Source organism: Hyla sarda, chromosome 1 (genome assembly GCF_029499605.1).
Source record: "Hyla sarda isolate aHylSar1 chromosome 1, aHylSar1.hap1, whole genome shotgun sequence".
In the NCBI taxonomy this organism is placed as follows: domain Eukaryota; kingdom Metazoa; phylum Chordata; class Amphibia; order Anura; family Hylidae; genus Hyla; species Hyla sarda.
In genome coordinates, this window is record NC_079189.1 from 19,252,909 (window position 1) to 19,278,846 (window position 25,938).

At 41.8% G+C, this 25,938-nt stretch overlaps 1 protein-coding gene across 1 annotated transcript in view; it reads right to left on the minus strand.

Annotated features, from left to right (window-relative positions):
• The window catches only part of SIGLEC1 (sialic acid binding Ig like lectin 1), an 87,984-nt gene that overhangs the window by 48,873 nt on the left and 13,173 nt on the right, over positions 1–25,938 (minus strand). The window contains exons 2-6 of the mRNA XM_056552918.1: positions 25,047–25,108; positions 17,374–17,730; positions 11,877–12,173; positions 8,621–8,887; positions 87–341 (exon numbers count right to left, since the gene is read on the minus strand). Of these exons, the coding sequence (XP_056408893.1) occupies positions 87–341; positions 8,621–8,887; positions 11,877–12,173; positions 17,374–17,730; positions 25,047–25,092 (1,222 nt within the window). The 5' untranslated portion in view covers positions 25,093–25,108. The remainder of the gene's footprint in view (positions 1–86; positions 342–8,620; positions 8,888–11,876; positions 12,174–17,373; positions 17,731–25,046; positions 25,109–25,938) is intronic.

Genomic DNA, 25,938 nt, shown 5'->3' on the forward strand with positions numbered 1-25,938 from the left:
TAGTTCTTCATAAGACATATGCTGCCTTCCTCTACATACAGTAATATTAATATCATACTACACATGATGGGTTATAGAAGACTCACACTGGACTTTTAATGTGACGGGAGGGGAATCATCACTGCCTTGGTCATTTTGCACCCGGCAGTAATAATATCCGGCATCACCGATGGATACTTTTGGGAAGCTGAGGGTCACCATTGCACTCTCTTTGATCCAGATGTTGTTCTTATACCAGCTGTATTTAACTTCATCAGCTCTGGCCCCAGGGACCTCACACGTCAGGGTTACAGCCTCGCCTTCCTTCACATCTTCTGAGGGAGAAACAATGATCCTGGCAGCTATAAAGATGAAACAAAAGTAATATACTTCATAAGAGCGTGAAACTGCAGTCATCTGCCTCCATGTGGGACCCTGTAGACAATGAAGTGGACCTTAGTGGACCAAACCTAGATATAAAGTTCTCCCAAGTGATCTCCTGCTGAAACTGTCATAATAATGCCCCAATACTATGCTAGAATAATACCCCAAGACAATGCCATAATAATACTCCAAGAAGATGCTGTGATAATATGCCAAGGTCCTCATAATACCACATAAGACGATGCTGTAACAATACCCAAAGACGTTGCTGCAATCATAAGCCAAGACAATGCTGTAATATTACCCCAAGACAATGCCATAAAACCACAAGACAATGCCATAATACCACAAGACAATGCCATAATAATACTCCAAGAAGATGCTGTAAAAATATGCCAATGTCCTCATAATACCACATTACACGATGCTGTAACAATACCCAAAGACGTTGCTGCAATGATAAGCCAAGACAATGCCGTAATATTACCCCAAAACAATGCCATAAAACCACAAGACAATGCCATAATACCACAAGACAATGCCATAATACTACAAGACAATGCCATAAAACCAAAAGACAATGCCATAATACCACAAGACAATGCCATAATAACACAAGACAATGCCATAATACCACAAGACAATGCCATAATACCACAAGACAATGCCATAATACCACAAGACAAAGCCATAATAACACAAGACAATGCCATAATACCACAAGACAATGCCATAATACCACAAGGCAATGCCATAATACCACAAGACAATGCCATAATACCACAAGATAATGTCATAACAACACAAGACAATGTCATAACAACACAAGACAATGCCATAACAACACAAGACAATGCCATAATACCACAAGACAATGCCATAATAACACAAGACAATGCCATAATAACACAAGACAATGCCATAATACCACAAGACAATGCCATAATAACACAAGACAATGCCATAATAACACAAGACAATGCCATAATACCACAAGACAATTCCATAATAATACTCAAAGAAGATGCTGTGATAATATGCCAAGGTCCTCATAATACCACATAAGATAACGCTGCAACAATACCCAAAGACGTTGCTGCAATGATAAGCCAAGACAATGCTGTAATATTACCCCAAGACAATGCCATAAAACCACAAGACAATGCCATAATACCACAAGACAATGCCATAATACCACAAGACAATGCCATAATACCACAAGACAATGCCATAATACCACAAGACAATGCCATAATAACACAAGACAATGCCATAACAACACAAGACAATGTCATAACAACACAAGACAATGCCATAACAACACAAGACAATGCCATAATACCACAAGACAATTCCATAATACCACAAGACAATGCCATAAAACCACAAGACAATGCCATAATACCACAAGACAATGCCATAATATCACAAGACAATGCCATAATACCACAAGACAATGCCATAACAACACAAGACAATGTCATAACAACACAAGACAATGCCATAATACCACAAGACAATGCCATAACAACACAAGACAATGCCATAATACAAGACAATGCCATAATACCACAAGACAATGGCATAATACCACAAGACAATGCCATAATAACACAAAACAATGCCATAATAACACAAGACAATTCCATAATACCACAAGACAATGCCATAATATCACAAGACAATGCCATAATAACACAAGACAATGCCATAATACCACAAGACAATGCTATAATACCACAAGACAATGCCATAATACCACAAGACAATTCCATAATAACACAAGACAATGCCATAATACCACAAGACAATGCCATAATACCACAAGACAATGCCATAATAACACAAGACAATGCCATAATACCACAAGACAATGCCATAATACCACAAGACAATGCCATAATAACACAAGACAATGCCATAATAACACAAGACAATGCCATAATACCACAAGACAATTCCATATTACCACAAGACAATTCCATATTACCACAAGACAATGCCATAATACCACAAGACAAAGTCATAATATCACAAAACAATGCCATAATGCCACAAGACAATGCCATAACACAAGACAATGCCATAACAACACAAGACAATGCCATAATACCACAAGACAATGCCATAATAACACAAGACAATGCCATAATAACACAAGACAATGCCATAATACCACAAGACAATGCCATAACACAAGACAATGCCATAATACCACAAGACAATGCCATAATAACACAAGACAATGCCATAATATCACAAGACAATGCCATAATACCACAAGACAATGCCATAATATCACAAGACAATGCCATAAAACCACAAGACAATGCCATAACACCACAAGACAATGCCATAACAACACAAGACAATGCCATAATACCACAAGACAATGCCATAATACCACAAGACAATGCCATAATACCACAAGACAATGCCATAATACCACAAGACAATGCCATAACAACACAAGACAATGCCACAATACCACAAGACAATGCCATAATACCACAAGACAATGCCATAATACCACAAGACAATGCCATAATAACACAAGACAATACCATAATAACACAAGATAATGCCATAATATCACAAGACAATGCCATAATAACACAAGACAATACCATAATAACACAAGATAATACCATAATACCACAAGACAATGCCATAATAAGACAAGACAATGCCATACTACCACAAGACAATGCCATAATAACACAAGACAATGCCATAATAACACAAGACAATGCCATAATAACACAAGACAATGCCATAATACCACAAGACAATGCCATAATACCACAAGACAATGCCATAATACCACAAGACAATGCCATAATATCACAAGACAATGCCATAATAACACAAGACAATGCCATAATATCACAAGACAATGCCATAATACCACAAGACAATGCCATAATACCACAAGACAATGCCATAATATCACAAGACAATGCCATAATACCACAAGACAATGCCATAACAACACAAGACAATGTCATAATACCACAAGACAATGCCATAATATCACAAGACAATGCCATAATACCACAAGACAATGCCATAATAACACAAGACAATGCCATAATACCACAAGACAATGCCATAATACCACAAGGCAAAGCAGTAATAATACCCCAAGCTGATGCCATAATAATTCACCAGGATGATACCTTAATAACCTAAAGCAATGCTATAATAACACCCTAAAATGAGGCTGTAATAATACCCTAAAACAATGCTATAATAATACCCTAAAATGAGGCTGTAATAATACCCTAAAACAATGCTATAATAATACCCTAAAATGAGGCTGTAATAATACCCTAAAGCAATGCTATGATAATACCCTAAAATGATGCTGTAATAATACCCTAAAGCAATGCTATAATAATACCCTAAAATGATGCTGTAATAATACCCCAAGACAGTGCAAAAGTAATTCTCAGATAATACAGATGAAGTAAGCGCCAAAACAAGCGGCAGATGCTCTTTACTATTAACATACAAATCTCCACAATGTTCTATGTGATTTACATAGTGCAGACGTTCTAATACTGAGAGATTACACTGACATGAAAAACATTTACACGTATTCCTCACACACCTATAGGCTATCACCTGCCAACGTGTAGCGCCAACAAGTGAACACTATTGACTTATATTTGTCTTTTTTACGTGCTAAAAAGTGCAGCAAACAATACTTTACTGTCCTGGAAATAAATACTCCCTTTTCTTATACATTACACTCAATGAGAAATGCAATGGAAATGGAAAGCTTTATGTTTTCATATGTTTATTATACCTGTTTTTGTGTTCAGGCAAATGTATAGTGGAGGAAACCAATGTGATTCTCTAATACTTTATGAAGAACTTTATCAAAACGTATCAAAACGTACATCAAATGGACAGATGAATGTTTTAAGGGGCGATCCAAGTGACATCATGTATCCCCTACAGACAGGATCAGTGTCTCCCCACAAACTTCATTTGTAGTCAAGAATAGAGACTGTTTATATAGAATAGAGAGTGTTTATATAGAATAGAGACTGTTTATATAGAATAGAGAGTGTTTATATGGAATGGAGACTGTTTATATAGAATGGAGAGTGTTTATATAGAATGGAGAGTGTTTATATGGAATGGAGACTGTTTATATAGAATAGAGAGTGTTTATATAGAATAGAGAGTGTTTATATGGAATAGAGACTGTTTATATAGAATAGAGAGTGTTTATATAGAATGGAGAGTTTTTATATAGAATAGAGAGTGTTTATATAGAATGGAGAGTGTTTATATAGAATGGAGAGTGTTTATATAGAATAGAGAGTGTTTATATAGAATAGAGAGTGTTTATATAGAATGGAGAGTGTTTATATGGAATGGAGAGTGTTTATATAGAATAGAGAGTGTTTATATAGAATGGAGAGTGTTTATATAGAATGGAGAGTGTTTATAGAGAATAGAGAGTGTTTATATAGAATGGAGAGTGTTTATATAGAATAGAGAGTGTTTATATAGAATGGAGAGTGTTTATATAGAATGGAGAGTGTTTATATGGAATGGAGAGTGTTTATATAGAATAGAGAGTGTTTATATAGAATAGAGAGTGTTTATATAAAATGGAGAGTGTTTATGTAGAATAGAGAGTGTTTATATAGAATAAAGAGTGTTTATATAGAATGGAGAGTGCTTATATAGAATAGAGAGTGTTTATATAGAATAGAGAGTGTTTATATAGAATGGAGAGTGTTTATATAGAATAGAGAGTGTTTATATAGAATGGAGAGTGTTTATATAGAATAGAGAGTGTTTATATAGAATAGAGAGTGTTTATATAGAATGGAGAGTGTTTATACAGAATGGAGAGTGTTTATATAGAATAAAGAGTGTTTATATAGAATAAAGAGTGTTTATATAGAATCGAGAGTGTTTATATAGAATGGAGAGTTTTTATATAGAATAGAGAGTGTTTATATAGAATCAAGAGTGTTTATATAGAATGGAGAGTGTTTATATAGAATGGAGAGTGTTTATATAGAATAGAGAGTGTTTATATAGAATAGAGAGTGTTTATATAGAATGGAGAGTGTTTATATAGAATGGAGAGTGTTTATATAGAATAGAGAGTGTTTATATAGAATGGAGAGTGTTTATATAGAATGGAGAGTGTTTATATAGAATAGAGAGTGTTTATATAAAATGGAGAGTGTTTATGTAGAATAGAGAGTGTTTATATAGAATAGAGAGTGTTTATATAGAATGGAGAGTGTTTATATAGAATAGAGAGTGTTTATATAGAATGGAGAGTGTTTATGTAGAATAGAGAGTGTTTATATAAAATGGAGAGTGTTTATGTAGAATAGAGAGTGTTTATATAGAATAGAGAGTGTTTATATAGAATAGAGAGTGTTTATATAAAATGGAGAGTGTTTATATAGAATAGAGAGTGTTTATATAGAATGGAGAGTGTTTATGTAGAATATAGAGTGTTTATATAGAGTAGAGAGTGTTTATATAGAATAGAGAGTGTTTATATAGAATGGAGAGTGTTTATATAGAATAGAGAGTGTTTATATAGAATAGAGAGTGTTAGAATCTCCCCCTGGCTGGGCCCCTTATTGGTGTAATAGTGATTTATAGTTATATTGTGTGTTTCTTTTGTGCTCTATTTCTTTCATACTTTGTTGTGCACTCAACATCCAATTTTTGAGTCACAACTGACACTTCTGCAAATACACAATAAACCGCCCAGTCAGCATCTGCAGGGAATGATTTTCCTTTCTCATTTCTCTAATAATTATATTCATTGTGATTTTTTGTGAGCTTGGAGTTTAGAGAATTTTCCTTCATTAAAGATAAACTTTCCCTTCTTATGAATTATGTGGTATGTGGTTATAGTTTGTCTATTGTATGTAGCAAACAACAATTGTCATTTGTATTACAACCCCTCTAAAAATAAAGGAATCCATACACATAGTCTTATCATGAGGATTTGTGCAAAATAGCATCATTTCTGCAATGTTTGGGAAATCACAGCAAAAATGCGGAAACAAAAAACATCAAACACACAATGTATGAACACAGCCTCAGGAGAGGGTTATAAGAGCTATATATACTGATCCCTTAAAGATAGCAGCAGTATACAATTAAAGCTAGGAGGGGAGGTATACAAATACTATATATTCTGATCCTATAGAGATAGCAGCAGTATACAGATAGAGCTGGGAGGGGAGATGTATAACCACTAAATATCCTGATCCCACAGAGATAGCTGCAGCAGTATACAGATAGAGCTCGAGGAGAGGTGTATAACTACTATATATTTTGATATCATAGATAGCAACAGCAGAATACAGATAGAGCTGGAGGGAGGTGTATAACTACTATATATCCTGGTCCCATAGAGATAGCAGCAGTATAAAAATAGAGCTGGAGGGGATGTATTTAACTACTATATATCCTGGTCCCATGGAGATAGCAGCAGTATACAAATAGAGCTGGGGGAGATGTATAACTACTATATATCCTGATCCCATATAGATATCAGCAGCAGTATACAGATAGAGCTGAAGGGGTGTGGTATAACTTCTATATATCCTGGTCCTATAGAGATAGCAGCAGTATACAGATAGAGCTGTAGGGGAGGGGTATAATTGCTATATATCCTGATCCCATATAGATATCAGCAGCAGTATACAGATAGAGTTGAAGGGGAGTGGTATAATTTCTGTGTATCCTGATCCCATAGAGATAGCAACAGTATACAGATAGAGCTGGGCGGGAAGATGTATAACTACTATATATCCTGATTAAACAGAGATAGCTGCAGCAGTATACAGATAGAGCTGGGCGGGAAGATGTATAACTACTATATATCCTGATTAAACAGAGATAGCTGCAGCAGTATACAGATAGAGCTCGAGGGGAGGTATATAAATAGTATATATTCTGATATCATATAGATAGCAGCAGCAGTATACAGATATAGCTGAAGGAGAATATAACTGCTATTTATCCTGATCTCATATAGATAGCAGCAGCAGTAGTATACAGATAGAGCTAGAATGGAGGTGTATATCTACTATATATACTTATTTCCTAGAGATAACATCAGCAGCAGTACAGTGTGTGTGTGTGTGTGTGTATATATATATATATATATATATATATATATATGTATTGATAGAGCAGCAGCAGTATACAGATAGAGCTGGAAGAGGAAAAGTCTGGAAGCTAGCAGATCTGATAGGGGATGATGTCATCCTGAAGTTCACTGGAAGTCAGCTGACCCAGGACCTACTCATTCCTCCACATTAAACACAGTGATTATCTAGACTTCCTCTACAATTTACACCATTTTCTTGACGTGAATGATAGTAAATTTGGCCGGCAGTGGAGACCAGGCCCCCCATTTATTCTAAGCCCTGCCCACTTTGTATAAAAAGCTGCAAATGTATTTTTTCATAGCAAAACTGGCCACATAAATGTGCAAAAAAAAAAAAACTGGCACACAGTGTTAATAACTACCCCTCCCCCCCCACACACACTCCGATTAAAGGGTTACTCCGGCCCCAAGACATCTTATCCCCTATCCAAAGCATAGGGGATAAGATGTTTTACCGTGGGGGTCCAGCCGCTGTGGACCCCCGCAATCTAGCATGCAGCACCCACCTGTAGGTACTGCCGGAAGCGCTGGAGGCTCTCAGTGTTATGCCTCTCGACCACGGAGTATCGTGACGTCACGCCCCGCCTCCGTGTAACATCATGCCACACCCCCTCAATGCAAGTCTATGGGAGGGGGCGTGACGTCCGTCACGCCCCCTCCCTTAGACTTGTATTGAGGGGGCAGGGTGTGACATCACACGGGGGCGGAGTCTGGACGTCACGATACTCCGCCCCCGTGTGACATCACTCCCCGCCCCCTCAATGCAAGTCTATGGGAGGGGGCGTGGCGGCCGCCACGCCACCTCCCATTGACTTGCATTGAGGGGGCGGGGCGTGACATCACACGGGGGCGGAGTCTGGACATCACGATACTCCGTCCCCGTGGTCGGGAGGCAAAACACTGAGAGCCTCCAGCGCTTCCGGCAGTACCTACAGGTGGGTGCTGCATGCTAGATTGCGGGGATCCCCAGCACCCGGAGTACCCCTTTAATGATACAGCCCTCAAATATATGAAAGGAAATGATTTTATAATTGGGTGATGTTTCTACCGAACCAGAAAAGAAAATATATGAACACGACTCACAGAAGACGACCAGTCGAATCGAATCTGAGGATAATTGGCCTAAAGAATTTGCCGCATTACATCGGTATTCCCCGTGGTCACTCCTGGATAGGCTGTGGAACCTTATAGTCCTATCTGTAGATAATTGCCGTCCATCCTTGTACCAGGTGTATTGGTTCACTGAGGGATTGCTGCTGTTTACATGACAGATCAGGGTCACCGGGTCGCCCTGTTTGACATTTCCGCTAGAAGGCGGCTGCAATAATATTTTCACACCTTTAGGGGAATCTATGGAGAAACCAATGGCGAACAAACTATGAGCGCACAATGTTCAGAATAATAGTCCATATTAAATGTCATTTATTACAAATTAGTTGATTATTTAAATTCACAGTCCCAACCAATGTAAGACCAGGTTCAGTGTATTTTATCAGTCTTTAAAGGGGTACTCCGCCCCCAGACATCTTATCCCCTATCCAAAGGATAGGGGATAAGATGTTAGATCGCCACGGTCCCGCTGCTGGGGACCCCGAGGATCGCTGCTGCGACACCCCGCCATCATTACTGCACAGAGCGAGTTCGCTCTGTGCGTAATGACGGGCAATACATGGGCCGGAGCAGCGTGACGTCATGGCTCCGCCCCTCATGACATCCCGGCCCGTTCCCTTAATGCAAGTCTATGACAGGGGGCGTGGTGACCGCCACGCCCCCTTCCCATAGACTTGTATTAATGGGGGCGGGCCGTGACATCACGAGGGGCGGAGCCGTGACATAGCGATGCTCCGGCCCCTGTACTGCCCATCATTACGTGCAGAGTGATCTCGCTCTGCACAGTAATGATAGTGGGGTGCTGCAGCAGTGATCCTTGGGGTCCCCAGCAGCGGGACCCCGGCGATCTGACATCTTATCCCCTATCCTTTGGATAGGGGATAAGATGTCTGGGGGCGGAGTACCCCTTTAAAGACTGATAATCTTAATCTTAATCCCCTACCCCCTATCTTATCCCCTATCCCCAATCTCCTAACCTCAACATAATTGAAAATCTATGGATAGACCTTAAAAGAGCAGTGCGTGACAGACAGCCCAGAAATCTCAAAGAACTGGAAGACTTTTGTAAGGAAGAATGGGCAAAGATACCTCAAACAAGAATTGAAAGACTCTTGGCTGGCTACAAAAAGCGTTTACAAGCTGTGATACTTGCCAAAGGGGGCAGTACAAGATATTAACTCTGCAGGGTGCCCAAACTTTTGCAGATGCCATTTTTTTTGTTTTCTGTTATTTTGAAAGTGTAAATGATGGAAATAAAATCTAACTTTTGTTGACATATTATAAGAATGTCTAATCTGTAATTTGATGCCTTTTGGAGATTTTTCCATCTTTCCTTGGCTTCTTTATGCACATTAATACAAATTTTTACCTGGGGTGCCCAAACTTTTGATCCCCACTGTACCCCTTGGTATCTTGAGCAGGAGATGGGCAGTCACTCTCCCATGTAACTCATTAGTTGTGCAAATTTTTGGTGCCCATGTATTTTGGAGAGTCGGTGAATCCAAGGACACCCCCCTCTTCTCCTTCTATCTCTCCCCTCCTCCTTAGGCTGCTTGTACCCACGAGGTACCGTTATGTATTGTATTCTTATGAATTTTACAAGGTGTCTCTTGTAGACTTGATGTCTGGTTTATCATTTCGTATTCATCCCGCTGGCTGGGAATTGTTCCTTCCCTTTGTTTAGGGTGTTGTGTTTTATAGAAGTTCAATAAACACACAGTTTTCAATCAAAATTCCCCTGGTAGTCTTAAAGGGGTACTCCGCTGCAAACATCTTATTCCCTATCCAAAGGATAGGGGATAAGATGTTAGATTGCCCGGGTCCCGCCTCTTGGGCCCCCCGAAATATCTGCTGTGGCACCCCAGCCAATCAATGCACGGAGCGAACTCCGCTACATGCCTGATGACTGGTGATGCTGGTGGACACGCCCCTCCATTCACCTATATGACATGAATGGAGGGGGCATGGCGAGACGTCACGGACGCGGAAGCTGCAAGCTTCCATGTTACAGACACTGCCACTGCCGGCCCGGAGACCGCTGGGGTCCCCAATGGCGGGACCCCCGCTATCTAACATCTTGAATAGGGGATTAGATGTTTACAGCGGAGTACCCCTTTAAATAGTCTAAAATTTGTCTTATATAAGGGAAATATGTCCGCCTAATAGAACATTCCTAGCAAAACATTGTATATAAATTGCTCCTCTTTAGATAATATGCCAAAGTAAGGTGTACATTTTTGTAAGCTTTGATACACCCTGTGGACATTTGTTAACCCCCAAATAAGAAATGCAAACACTTTAAAAAAAGGGGCACTTAGAAGTTTCTTAAAGGGGTACTCCGGTCCTAAGACATCTTATCCCCTATCCAAAGGATAGGGGATAAGATGTCTGACCGTGGGGGTCCCGCCGCTGGGGACCCCTGCAATCTTGCATTGGGCACCCACCTCTTTGAGCTGCACGCCGCGCCGCCAGCTCACAAACTGCCGGGTGCCGACCACATCTTATCCCCTATCCTTTGGATAGGGGATAAGATGTCTTTGGGCCGGAGTACCCCTTTAAAAGTCCCCTCTACCCAAGAGCTAAGATCCAGAAGTGACTTCCGTAATCCCAATGCTCAATGGGATCTGAAGAGCTGCTACTCAGCTTTCTCACTGTGACTAGCTTTAAAGGGGTACTCCACTGCCCCAGCGTCCGGAACATTTTGTTCCGAACGCTGGGTGCGGGCTGCGGTGTTGTGACGTCACGGCCACGCCCCCGTGATGTCACTCCACGCCCCCTCAATGCAAGTCAATGGGAAGGGGCGTGGCAGTCACCACGCCCCTTCCCATTGACTTGCATTGATGGGGCGTGGAGTGACATCACGGGGGGCGTGACTATGACGTCACGACCCCGCAACCCGCAGCCAGCGTTCAGAACAAAATGTTCCGGACATTGGGGCATCGGAGTACCCCTTTAACCCTTCAACTCTTCTGGACTAAACAATATTTGATTAACCCCAAAATCACTGGTGTCCATTATTACTCGCTTTTGTCCTTAGCATCTAAGATCTCTTCTTCGAATAGGGCCATACCTGACCAATATTGTTCCGTAAGGTAGAAGAACAACTCAAGACTTGATAAACCTTATCAGAAGAATGACTGTGTGTAAATAATGCTGAAATTCTTACAAACCATAAAAAATTAAGCAGGACGAGTATGGGCCTAGATTTGTGCTCAACCTTCCTACTTACGGATTACATTTACAATAATTTCTTTCCTCATTTTCTTCTTTCCTGTAGAAACCTCGCAGTAGATCTTTTTCTGGTCGTCCATCCAGAAGAAGCTGGTGGTCAGGTTTTTGGTAAAAAGAACAGCCTGTGTGTCCATCTGTACCGTGTAGGATTGCTGGGATCTCTCTGAAGAATGGTCTATCCATTCTAGGGACACCGAACCATCTGGACAAAAGTATGGTGTTGAGCACTGAAACGTTACTGCTACGCCTTCAGTGATTTGTGGTGGAACCACAACCTCCGGAGCAAGAGGATCATCTGTAGAAAGAGCATACATTGTAGGTTAAAGGGGTATTCCAGGGAAAAACTTTTTTTTTTTTTAATCAACTGGCTCCAGAAAGTTAAACAAATTTGGAAATGACTTCTATTAAAAAAATCTTCATCCTTTCAATAATTATCAGCTGCTGGAGTTGAGTTGTTGTTTTCTGTCTGGCAACAGTGCTCTCTGCTGACATCTTTGCTTGTCTCGGGAACTGCACAGAGTAGAAGAGGTTTGCTATGGGGATTTGCTTCTAAACTGGGCGTTTCCCGAGACAGGTGTCATCCCGAGAGCACTTAGACAGAAAAGAACAACTCAACTTCAGCAGCTCATAAGTACTGAAATGATTAAGATTTTTTAATAGAAGTAATTTACAAATCTGTTTAACTTACTGGAGCCAGTTGATATATATATATATATATATATATATATATATATATATATATATGTAAAGTTTTTTCCTGAATAACCCCTTTAAGATGAAAAGGGCAGACTTAAAGGGTGTACTAACATTTTTTTTAAGACTTCTATTTAAAAATCATAATCCTTCGAGTACTTATCAGCTGCTATATGCTCCAGAGGAAGTTGTATAGTTCTTTTCGGTCTGACCACAGTGCTCTCTGCTGACAGCTCTGTCTGTGTCTGGGACTGTCCAGAGTAGAAGCAAATCCCCATAGTAAACCTCTCCTGCTTTGGACAGTTCCTGACATGGACAGAGGTGTCAGCAGAGAGCAACTGTGATCAATCTGAAAATAACTGCACAACTTCCTGTGGAGCATACAGCAGCTGATAAGCACTGGAAGGATTAAGATTTTAAAATCAAAGTAATTTGCAAATCTGTTTAAAGAGGTTATATATATTTTTTTATATATATATATCAACTGGCTCCAGAAAGTCAAACAGATTTGTAAATTACTTCTATTAAAAAATCTTAATCATTTCAGTACTTATGAGCTTCTGTCTAAGTGCTCTATGATGACACGTGTCTCGGGAACTGCCCAGTTTAGAAGAGATTTGCTATGGGGATTTGCTTCTAAACTGGGAGGTTCCCGAGACATGTGTCATCAGAGAGCACTTAGACAGAAAAGAACACCCTTAACTTCAGAAGCTCATAAGTACTGAAAGGATTAAGATTTTTTAATAGAAGTAATTTACAAATCTGTTTAACTTTCTGGAGCGAGTTGATATATATAAAAAAGTTTTTTCCTGGAATACCCCTTTAACTTTCTGGTACCGGTTGATTAGAAAAAAAATGGTTTTCCACCAGAGTACCCCTTTAATTCAGCGAAGCAATATAATTTTCACAATAAAATTGAAGGGATGGGGTGGACGGTTGTAATGTGGACAATTTCTTTTGTCAGCAGACAACCAAGTTTCCATCATTGCCAGAACTCTTTTTTTTTTTTTTTTTTTTTTTTTTTTTTAAATCAACTGGTGCCAGAAAGCTAAACAGATTTGTAAATTACTTCTATTCAAAAATCTTAATCCTTCCAGTACTTATTAGCTGCTGAATACTACAGAGGAAATTATTTTCTTTTTGGAATACAGAGCTCTCTGCTGACATCACGAGCACAGTGCTCTCTGCTGACATCTCTGTCCATTTTGGGAACTGTCCCGAGTAGGAGAAAATCCCCACAACAAACATATGCTGCTCTGGACAGTTCCTAAAATGGACAGAGATGGCAGCAGAGAGCACTGTGCTCGTGATGTCTGCAGGGAGCTCTGTGTTCAAAAAAGAAAATAATTTCCTTTGTAATATTTAGCAGCTAATAAGTACTGGAAGGATTAAGATTTTTGAATAGAAGTAATTTACAAATCTGTTTAACTTTCTGACACCAGTTGATTTAAAAAAAAAAAAGGTTTTCCACCGGAGTACCCCTTTAAAGAGCATGTCCATCGTTCATCTATTTTACAGAACTTTAAGTACCAAGGGTGGGAGGGTACATTCTGGAATCTTTGCCCTTGGTACCAAGAGAGAATAACCTAGCCTTAGCAGCCTCCCAAACTGTGGGCTGTGTACGTGTGTGTAGGGAGTGGAGGGAGGTGTTAAATAAAGATTCACCTTAGGCACACCCTGATGTATTGTCAATCAGTATGAAAGATGGGGTGCCCTGATGGTGAGGTGCAAAGCAAATGCCAGATTTACATTGGTAGAAGGAGAACCTCAGGCTCACAGTAAGGTTCAAACGCATAATGAATTCACAATTTATCCTCTGCAATTCCCTGTGGTGTTGGCAATGTGGGGTGTAGGTAATGTGGGGTGTAGGTAATGTGGGGTGTAGGTAATGTGGGGTGTAGGCAATTTGGGGTGTAGGTAATGTGGGGTATAGGTAATGTGGGGTGTAGGTAATGTGGGGTGTAGGTAATGTGGGGTGCAGGTAATGTGGGGTGTAGGTAATGTGGGGTGTTGGCAATGTGGGGTGTAGGTAATGTGGGGTGTAGGTAATGTAGGGTGTAGGTAATGTGGGGTGTTGGCAATGTGGGGTGTAGGTAATGTGGGGTGTAGGTAATGTGGGGTGTAGGCAATGTGGGGTGTAGATAATGTGGGGTGTAGGTCATGTGGGGTGTTGGCAATGTGGGGTGTAGGTAATGTGGGGTGTAGGTAATGTGGGGTGTAGGTAATGTGGGGTGTTGGCAATGTGGGGTGTAGGTAATGTGGGGTGTAGGTAATGTGGGGTGTTGGCAATGTGGGGTGTAGGTAATGTGGGGTGTAGGTAATGTGGGGTGTAGGCAATGTGGGGTGTTGGCAATGTGGGGAGTAGGTAATGTGGGGTGTAGATAATGTGGGGTGTAGGCAATGTGGGGTGTAGGCAATGTGGGGTGTTTGCAATGTGGGGTGTAGGTAATGTGGGGTGTAGGTAATGTGGGGTGTAGCTAATGTGGGGTGTAGGTAATGTGGGGTGTGGGTAATGTGGGGTGTAGGCAATGTGGGGTGTAGCTAATGTGGGGTGTAGGTAATGTGGGCTGTGGGTAATGTGGGGTGTAGGCAATGTGGGGTATAGGTAATGTGCGGTGTAGGTAATGTGGGGTGTAGCTAATGTGGGGTGTGGGTAATGTGGGGTGTGGGTAATGTGGGGTGTAGGCAATGTGGGGTGTAGGTAATGTGGGGTGTGGGTAATGTGGGGTGTGGGTAATGTGGGGTGTAGGCAATGTGGGGTGTAGGTAATGTGGGGTGTGGGTAATGTGGGGTGTGGGTAATGTGGGGTGTAGGCAATGTGGGGTGTGGGTAATATGGGGTGTGGGTAATGTGGGGTGTGGGTAATATGGGGTGTAGGCAATGTGGGGTGTAGGTAATGTGGGGTGTGGGTAATGTGGGGTGTGGGTAATGTGGGGTGTAGGTAATGTGGGTTGTAGGCAATGTGGGGTGTAGGTACTGTGGGGTGTAGGTAATGTGGGGTGTAGGTAATGTGGGGTGTAAGTAATATGGGGTGTAGGTAATGTGGGGTGTAGGTAATGTGGGGTGTAGGTAATGTTGGGTGTAGGTAATGTGGGGTGTAGGTAATATGGGGTGTAGGTAATGTGGGGTGTAGGTAATATGGGGTGTAGGCAATGTGGGGTGTAGGTAATGTGGGGTGTAGGCAATGTGGGGAGTAGGTAATGTGGGGTGTAGGTAATGTGGGGTGTAGGTAATGTGGGGTGTAGGCAATGTGGGGTGTAGGTAATGTGGGGTGTAGGTAATGTGGGGTGTAAGTAATATGGGGTGTAGGTAATGTGGGGTGTAGGTAATGTGGGGTGTAGGTAATGTGGGGTGTAGGTAATGTTGGGTGTAGGTAATGTGGGGTGTAGGTAATATGGGGTGTAGGTAATATGGGGTGTAGGTAATGTGGGGTGTAGGCAATGTGGGGAGTAGGTAATGTGGGGTGTAGGTAATGTGGGGTGTAGGTAATGTGGGGTGTAAGTAATGTGGGGTGTAGGTAATGTGGGGTGTAGGTAATGTGGGGTGTAGGCAATGTGGGGTGTAGGCAATGTGGGGTGTAGGTAATGTGGGGTGTAGGTAATGTGGGGTGTAGGCAATGTGGGGTGTAGGCAATGTGGGGTGTAGGTAATGTGGGGTGTAGGCAATGTGGGGTGTAGGTAATGTGGGGTGTAGGTAATGTGGGGTGTAAGTAATGTGGGGTGTAGGTAATGTGGGGTGTAGGTAATGTGGGGTGTAGGCAATGTGGGGTGTAGGCAATGTGGGGTGTAGGCAATGTGGGGTGTAGGTAATGTGGGGTGTAGGCAATGTGGGGTGTAGGCAATGTGGGGTGTAGGTAATGTGGGGTGTAGGTAATGTGGGGTGTAGGCAATGTGGGGTGTAGGTAATGTGGGGTGTAGGTAATGTGGGGTGTAGGCAATGTGGGGTGTAGGTAATGTGGGGTGTAGGTAATGTGGGGTGTAGGCAATGTGGGGTGTAGGCAATGTGGGGTGTAGTTCAAGAGCTGCAATGATATACTTCTTAGCGTGTTAAACATTACTGCTACCATAACACACAAAGCACAAAACATGCACGTGGGGGTGTACACTCGGGACCTCGGCAATCTGGTAATGTGATTTTTACATACTGATCATCCAAAATGTGTGCGGTGGGATGAACACTTGGGATCTCCACACTCTGCTAATGGGATTTGTACATTGTTGACCCCACTGACAAAGAGTCCAAAACGTATGGGGTGGGGTATACACTTGGGATCTCCGCACCCTGGTAATGTGATTTGCATAGTGTTCACTGCCTTGACGAAGTGTCCGAAACATGCGGTCGGGGTATACACTTGGGCACTTTGATAATGTGATCTTTACAGCGTTGACCCCCCCTAAATAAGGGTCCGTAACGTGCACGTTGGGGATGTAGACTTGGGATCTGGGCACTCTGGTAATATGATTTGTACAGTGTTGACGCCCCTGACGAAGAATCCAAAACATGCACAGTGAGGTTATACACTTAGGATCTCGGCACTCTGTGAATAATAACTTCGCTCCGTGGTTCAGATGACAGGGGGCGCTGCAAGAGAGATTGTGGGGGTCCCCAGCGGCGGGACCCCCGCAATCAGACATCTTATCCCTATCCTTTGGATAGGAGTAAGATGTCTAGGGGAGGAGTACCCCTTTAAGCTTTCAATATTGCTGTACTTGTGAGATTTGTAGTATATTAATATCTTCTACTACCTTATATTGCCACTAGGGGCGCTTATCATCAATAAGTGTTCGATTCTGGAGACTCACCTGTAACCTCGAGCCGAACACCGACCTTATCCAACCAATTATCAACATTGATAACCTGAAATCTGAAAACAAATGTCCCGGAGTCAGATGGCTGGACTTCATTGATCAGGATGGTGCAGTTTTTGGCCATTGATTCCCCCAGAATTTCCACTCGGCTGAGAAAAGAGGCATCTACTGGTTCAGTAGGATGGTACACCACCTTTCGAGCATCATTATAGTCCTTATACCACATTCTGTGAATTCCACCCGCAGTTTGAATATTACTGGGGTAGTTAAAAGAGCATGGGAGTAGGGCACAGGACCCTGAGACGCCCTTCACGTTATTGGGGTAAACTACTTCCCATTTGCAGTAAACTCCTAGAAAGAGGATATTCCATTAATGTCACATCTGCAAAAAAAACTTTAAAAAATAGATACATGTAATGCATTAAAGGGGTACTCCACTGGAAAACATTTCTTTTTTAAATCAACTGGTGCCAGAAAGTTAAACAGATTTGTAAATGACTTCTATTTAATAATCGTAATCCTTCCAGTACTTCTCAGCTGCTGTATGTTCCACAGGAAGTTCTTTTCTTTTTAAATTTCCTTTCTGTCTGACAACATGCTCTCTGCTGACACCTCTGTCCATTTTAGGAACTGTCCAAAGTAGGAGCAAATCCCCATAGAAAACCTCTCCTACTCTGGACAGTTCCTAAAATGAACAGAGGTGTCAGCAGAGAGCACTGTGGTCAGGCAGAAAGGACATTCAAAAAGAAAAGAACTTCCTGTGAAGCATATAGCAGCTGATACGTACTGGAAGGATTAGGATTTTTTAATAGAAGTCATTTACAAATCTGTTTAACTTTCTGGCACCATTTGATTAAAAAAAAAAATACAATAAAAAATGTTTTTCAGTGGAGTACCCCTTATCCCAAGATTATTAGGTATCACTAGTGAGGAATAACTCCAGAATGAACTTTAGAAGGAATAAAACAAATGAAATTAGTAACATAGTAACACGGTTTGTAAGATTGAAAGACAAGAGTCCACATAAATCCAGTATCTATAACCTGTCATATATTTTTCCAAAAACATCCAGGCCCCCCTTGAACTTGTTTATTGAGTCAGACATCACAGCATCATGGGTAGAGAGTTCACTGCTCTTACTGTAAAGAATCTCTGTAATGATAGTGAAGCCTTCTTTCCTCTAGACGTAGAGGTTGCCCCATTGTCATGGTAACCGGCCTAGGTATAAAAAGATCACTAGAAAGATCTCTCTACTGTCCATTCATATATTTGTACATTGTGATCAGATCCCCCAAGACGTCTTATGTCCAAACTAAATAACCCCAAGCTTGATTACCTGTCCTGGTCCTGCAATCCCCCATAACATTATCATCTTTGTCGTCTCCTCTGCACCCTTTCCAGTTTGGTCATGTCCTTCTTATATACAGGTGCCCAGAAATGGACACAATACTCCATATGTGGTCTGACTAGTGATTTATACAGAGGCAGAAATGCTGTATGTCCTTGTCACGAGTTCTATACCTCTCTACAGTCCATGACTTGGCAGCCGATACCTAGCACTGGTCATTAAAGGACATGTCCGGTGCTCACTTTTCTTATTTTATCCGTTCCGGGCTGAAAAATTAAAAAAAACTAATTTTCTCTTATCTGCCTAGGCTCCCCCGGTGCTTCAGTACCGGTGTTCGGTCCCCGGGCTGTATTCTTCTTACTTCCTGTTAGCCCGGCACGTCACACGGAGCTTCAACCTATCACCGGCCGCAGCGATGTCCCGCCTCGGCCAGTGATAGGCTGAAGCTCCGTGTGACGTGCCGGGCTAACAGGAAGTAAGAAGAATACAGCCCGGGGACCGAACGCCTGTACCGGAGCACCGGGGGAGCCTAGGCAGGCAAGAGAAAGCTTATTTTCTTTTTTTTTTTGCAGCCCGGAACGGATACAATAAGAAAAGTGAGAACCGCACATGTCCTTTAATGTTGAGCTTATCGTCCACCAGTCCCCCCCCCCCCCCCCAAGTCCTTTTCGGAAGTTGCTTTACTTAATATCTTATTATTAAGCACATAATTGTACACTTTAGGGGAGATTTATCGAAACCTGTGAAGAGTATCAGATCGCTTCTTTCATTTTTCATAGGTCTCTTTAAAAAAGAAAGAAGAAATCTGATTGGTTGCCATGGGCAACTGCACCACTCTTCCTCTGCACAGTTTTTGATAAATCTCCCCATTTGTTTTTATGTTCCAAGTACATAACTTTACATTTATCCACATTTACTGTCATTTATTTTTCCATGTCTGTGACCGAGCCTCCATTTGGCCCGGGCATTTTTCATTAGCAGGAGACTGTATATGGGTTTCCTCCTAGTATCCTCCCAGCCCTCTGGCTAGGAGTTCACACTGGTTTGGTGCTCTGTGGTGGCCATTGCTGTGGTGCATTGTCTGTGGGGTGGGGTGGCCCGGAGCCGGGGGCTTTGTTGGGCAGCAGTGGGGCTGTCTGGCCACTGGGTCATTTCCCTTGTTGCAGTGGTGGTGATCACTGTACTCCAGTGCTAGTTTAGGTACCCACTCTTATCAGGTGGCCTTGATGTGGCAAATGGTCTTGTACGTTTTATATCAAAAGGTACAAATAAAAACCTATTCATTTTTTATATTATGCTGAGAGGCAAATAGATCATAGCGCAAATTGTGGATGTGCGGCCATGTTCTGTTTCTCTACATTTGAGATCAAGTATACCTATCACTTTAAAAACTTGTGGTAGAGGGTGTGATGAGGGGCAGATGTTATTACCCTAGCGGCAGATGGTATTAACCCCTTGTGTTCGTGACGCCAGGGCGTGGTTTAGCCTAAAACCACCCGAAGGAATACCACTGGAACCTGGGCTAGGCACAGGGGCAATATTGACTTCGACACCAAGTTCTGGACATCGGTAGCTTTACTGAGGGTAGACAGGTAAAGTCTATACAGTTCAGCCAGGGACCAAGGAGATGATCAGTGACGCAGGGACCTTAACCCCTTAATGACGCAGGGTATTTTCTGTTTTTGCATTTTCATTTTTTCCTCATCACCTTCTAAAAATCATAACACTTTCAATTTTGCACAGAAAAATCCATATTATGGCTTAGTTTTTGCGCCACCAATTCTACTTTGCTGTGACAATAGTCATTTTACCCAAAAATCCACGCAGAAATGGAAAAAAAAATCATTGTGCGACAAAACTGAAGAAAAAGTGCCATTTTGTAAATTTTGGGGGCTTCCGTTTCTACGCAGTGCATTTTCCGGTAAAAATGACACTTTCTCTGTATTCTGTAGGTCCTTACAGTTAAAATGATCCCCTACTTATATAGGTTGGATTTTGTCGTACTTCTGGAAAAAATCATAACTACATGCAGGAAAATGTATACGTTTAAAAATGTTCTCTTCTGACCCCTATAACTTTTTTTTATTTTTCTGCATATGGGGAAGTTTGAGGGCTAATTTTTGCGCCGTGATCTGACGTTTTTATTGGTATCATTTTTGTATTGATGAGACTTTTTGATCGCTTTTTATTCACTTTTTTATGGTATAAAAAGTGTTCAAAAATAAGCTATTTTGGAATTTGGAATTTTTTTACGTCTACGCCATAGACCGTGCGGTTTAATTAACAATATATTTTTATAGTTCGGACATTTACCCACGCGGCGATACCACATACGTTTATTTTTATTTTTATTTACACTGTTTTCTTTTTTTATTGGGAAAAGGGGTGGGATTCTGACTTTTATTATGGAAGGGGTTAAATGACCTTTATTAACACTTTATTTTCACTTTTCTTTTTGCAGTGTTATAGCTCCCATAGGGACCTATAACACTGCACACACTGATTTTATACTCTGATCACTGCCTGGCAACAGCCAGGCATTGATCAGCGTTATCGCCGCTCGACTGCTTCTGCCTGGATCTCCGGCACGGAGCAGTCATTCGGCGATCGGACAGCGAGGAGGCAGGTAGGGATCCTCCAACTGTTCAGCAAGCTGTTCGGGACACCGCGATTTCATCGCGGCGGTCCCGAACAGCTCCACTGAGTTAACCGGCATCGGCGCGTCTGAAGGGTTAATACTGGGCATCACCACGATCGGTGATGTCCGGTATTGCCGTGGTCCCCGGCAGCCATCGGACCGACACGATATGACGCGGGGTCAGCGCGTGACCCCGCGTTCTATTGCTTGAGCCCGCTCATGACGTATGCATACGTCATATAGCGGGAAGGGGTTAAGGGCTTGCTGGGACTTTTAGTAGGACTGGACAATTGAATGCAGACTACGCTGACTTGACAGATGACAGGGACTGACTTGACTCATAAAGCTGTGACTTTATCTTACTTGACTTGATGGCGGCTGCAGGACTTGACTTGACAAACACTCTGGACACACACTAGACAAGACTGCACTGGACCTCAGCAGGAAGCAAGAGAGAGAAGCTCCAAGAGAGAGAAGCTTCAAAAGAGAGAAGCTTCAAGAGAGAGAAGCTCCAAGAGAGAGAAGCTTCAAAAGAGAGAAGCTTCAAGAGAGAGAAGCTCCAAGAGAGAGAAGCTCCAAGAGAGAGAAGCTTCAAGAGAGAGAGAAGCTAGCGTCACCAAGGGCTTATATGGGGGAGACTAGCAGGGAGCCCATAGGCCACTCTAGGGATCACCTGGTCCCTGGTACCTCCTGGGTAACGAATCTGCGCTGCCGCATGCTCCTCTACCTGCTCTGTGTCACGTGATCAAGACATTCTCTGTAGACTTACATTAAAGGGGTACTCCAGTCGAAAAAAAAATTTTTGTAAATCAACTGGTGCCAGAAAAAACAGATTTGTAAATGACTTGTATTTACCGTAATCTTAATCCTTCCAGTACTTATCATCTGCTGTATGCTACAGAGGAAGTTCATTTGTTCATTTCTTTTGAATTTCTTTTCTGTCTGACCACAGTGCTCTCTGCTGACACTTCTGTCCATGTCAGGAACTGAGGTGTCAGCGGAGAGCACTGTGGTCAGACAGAAAAGAAATTCAAAAGGAAATGAACAAATGAACTTCCTCTGTATTATACTGCAGCTGATAAGTACTGGAAGGATTGACATTTTTTTTATAGAAGTAATTTACAAATCTGTTTAACTTTCTGGCACCAGTTGATTAAAAAAAAAAAAAAGTTTTTCACCGGAGTACCCCTTAAAGAGTTTTCTGGATCACATGACAGGGAGACCATAGAGAATGTGCTCGGCACGAACTTCTCTCTGCTCATTCTTCTGTTCAGAGGAGCTCTGAAAATTCAGACCCCCACCGATCAAAACTTTCTAAGACAAATAACAGATTGAGATTAACCCCTTAAGGACCAAGGACGTATGAGTACGTCCTTGGTCCCGCTCCCGTGATATAACGCGGGGTCCCACGGTGACCCCCCATCATATCACCGTGGGCCCGGCTTCATAGTGAAGCCAAAACCTGCCTCTAATAGCGCATGGCACTAATCGCTGTCCCGCGAGGTATTAACCCTTTAGCCGCGCGCTCAAAGCTGAGCCACGCGGCTAAAAGTGAAAGTAAAAAGTGCCGGTTAGCTCAGGGAGCTGTTCAGGATCACCGCGGTGAAATTGCAGCATCCCGAACAGCTGTACTACAGGAGGAAGGTCTCTTACCTTCCTTCCTGCAGTCCGATCGCCGATTGAATTCTTCAAGCCTGAGATCCAGGCTTGAGCAATCAATCGCCGACAACCCTGATCAATGCATCCCTATGGAGATGCATTGAACACAGTTAAAGATCAGTAAATGCAATGTTATAGCCCCCTATGGGGGCTATAATATTGCAAAAGAAAAGTGTAAAAAAATCATTAACCCTTTGAATTATCCCTTACCCTAATAAAAGTTTGAATCACCCGGCATTTCCAATAATAAAAAAAAAAAAGTGTAAATAAAAAGAAAAATAAACATATGTGGTATCGCCGCGTGCGGAAATGTCCGATTTAAAAAAGTATACCACTAATTAAACCGCACGGTCAATGGCGTACGCGCAAAAAAATTCCAAAGTCCAAAATAGCGTATTTTTGGTCACTTTTTATATCATGAAAAGATGAATAAAAAGCGATCAAAAAGTCAGATCAATGCAAAAATGGTACCGACAAAAACTTCTGATCACGACGCAAAAAATGAACCCTCATAGCGCCCTGAACACGGAAAAATAAAAAAGTTATAGGGGTCAGAAGATGACAATTTTAAACGTATACATTTTCCTGCATGTAGACAAAGAATAAGTCAGGTGTGTATATAAGGTGCCTTGGATGTTCCAGATCCTGCCATACTTACTGAACTGTTCACACAGAGGCATATTCACAGTGTAGGGTCTGTCCCAAGGAGGCCACCTTATCGCGGTGGGACGGTCCAAGCTATTTGACCGCCGGCGAAGACAAATTTGTGAGCTAAGTGCCTCACTATTTCATAGTTTCACATTTGCATCTATTACACCATAGCTGTATAGCTCTCCATGTTTTATCTGCATGTTCATGTTTCACCTATATCCTTGTGCTGGCAGTGTGCTGCTGTATTCTTCTGTTGCTGTATATCTAGCCTAGTAGCGTGCACCTGCAGGCCAGGTCCATATAATAGTTTGGTATCAACTAAAGTGCTGGATGACTTATTCTTTGTCTGTATTGCACATACGGGGGAGTGGCTACCTCCATGTTGGCCTTGCACCCCACCCACCTCTATCAGGTGTGTATATAAGGTGTCTTGGATGTTCCATATCCTGCCATGCTTACTGAACTGTTCACACAGAGGCATATTCACAGTGTAGGGTCCGTCCCAAGGAGGCCACCTTATCGCGGTGGGACGGTCCAAGCTATTTGACCGCCGGCGGAGACAAATTTGCGAGCTAAGTGCCTCACTATTTCATAGTTTCACATTTGCATCTATTACACCATAGCTGTATAGCTCTCCATGTTTTAACTGCATTTTCATGTTTCACCTATATCCTTGTGCTGGCAGTGTGCTGCTGTATTCTTCTGTTGCTGCTTTTCCTGCATGTAGTCATGATTTTTTTCTGAAGTAATACAAAATCAAACCTATATAAGTAGGGGATCATTTTAATCGTATGGACCTAGAGAATAAAGATAAGGTGTCATTTTTACCGAAAAATGTACTACGTAGAAACGGAAGCCCTCAAAAGTTACAAAATGGCTGTATTTTTCAATTTCAATTTTGTCGCACAATGATTTTTTTTCCCGTTTCGCCATAGATTTTTGGGTAAAATGACTGATATTATTACAAAGTAGAATAAGTGGCGCAAAAAATAAGCCATAACTCTTAAAATTTTGCACCTAAAAATCTGTATTATGATTTTTTAAAGGTAAGGAGGAAAAAACGAAAGAGCAAAAACCGAAAAACGCCCGGTCCTTAAGGGGTTAAAGGATTATTCCGGCCAAAGACATCTTATCCTCTATCCAAAGGATAGGGGATAAGATGTCTGATCCGCAGGGGGGGGGGGACCACTGGAGACGTGACGGCACACCACACCCCCTCGTGAAGTCACATCACGCCCCCTTCCATAGACATGATTGGAGGGGGCGTGGCATGTAGTCACAAGGGGGCATGGTGTGATGTCACGTCTCCAGTCCCAGGAAAAAAACATCATAACTATTGGAAAAATATAGCACGAACATCTCCACACGTACCTGTGACACTTAGAAGTATAGGAAGATATGACCTCAGCATCAACATTTTCCCGCTTTAGTGCCTGTGACAAGACATAGTGAATGACATTTAACAAAATTTGGAAGATTTCCGAAATATTCTTATTCTTTTACATCTCAAAAGTCTTTCAAACCAAACCCATAACATCTAGGCCTGTTTTTTTATTTATTTATTTATTTTTTGCATTTTTGCTGTTATTCCTCACTTTCGAAGAGCAACAACTTTTATTTATTTAAATTTTTTTTTTTGTTGGACCAGTTCTTTGTAATGACATCCCCCACTTAACCATAAACTCCCATACTTGAGAAACAAAATATGTGGGGTGAAAATGAAAAAGAAAATTAAAACTTGTAAGGGTGCATTCACACCACCTTTTGGGTATATGGCAACCCGTTCCGGTTTCCGTATACCCAAAACGTGGTGTAAAAGCACCCTAACTTTTTTGTGTGTTTGTATCTGTGTGTATGGAGGGAGCGTTCTGCACATACTTAATATAAAGTATTATATTTATAGTGACATGGTAGCATAGTTCATAATATAGAGCCAGAGTCCATCAAGTTCAACCTATAACCCTGAGTCCCTACTGAGTTGATCCAGAAGAAGGCAAAAACCCCTCATACTAGAGGTAAAAATTCCTTCCCGACTCCAATTATGGCATCAGAATAAATCCCTGGATCAACGTTCTGTCCCTTTAAATCTAGTATACATAACCTGTAATGTTATTATTCTCCAAAAATGCATCCAGACCCCTTTTAAATTATTTTACAGAGCTAACCATGACCATCTCCTCATGCAGAGAATTCCACAGTCTCACTGCTCTTACAGTAAAGAACCCCCGTCTGTGCTGGTGTAGAAACCTTCTTTCCTCTAGAC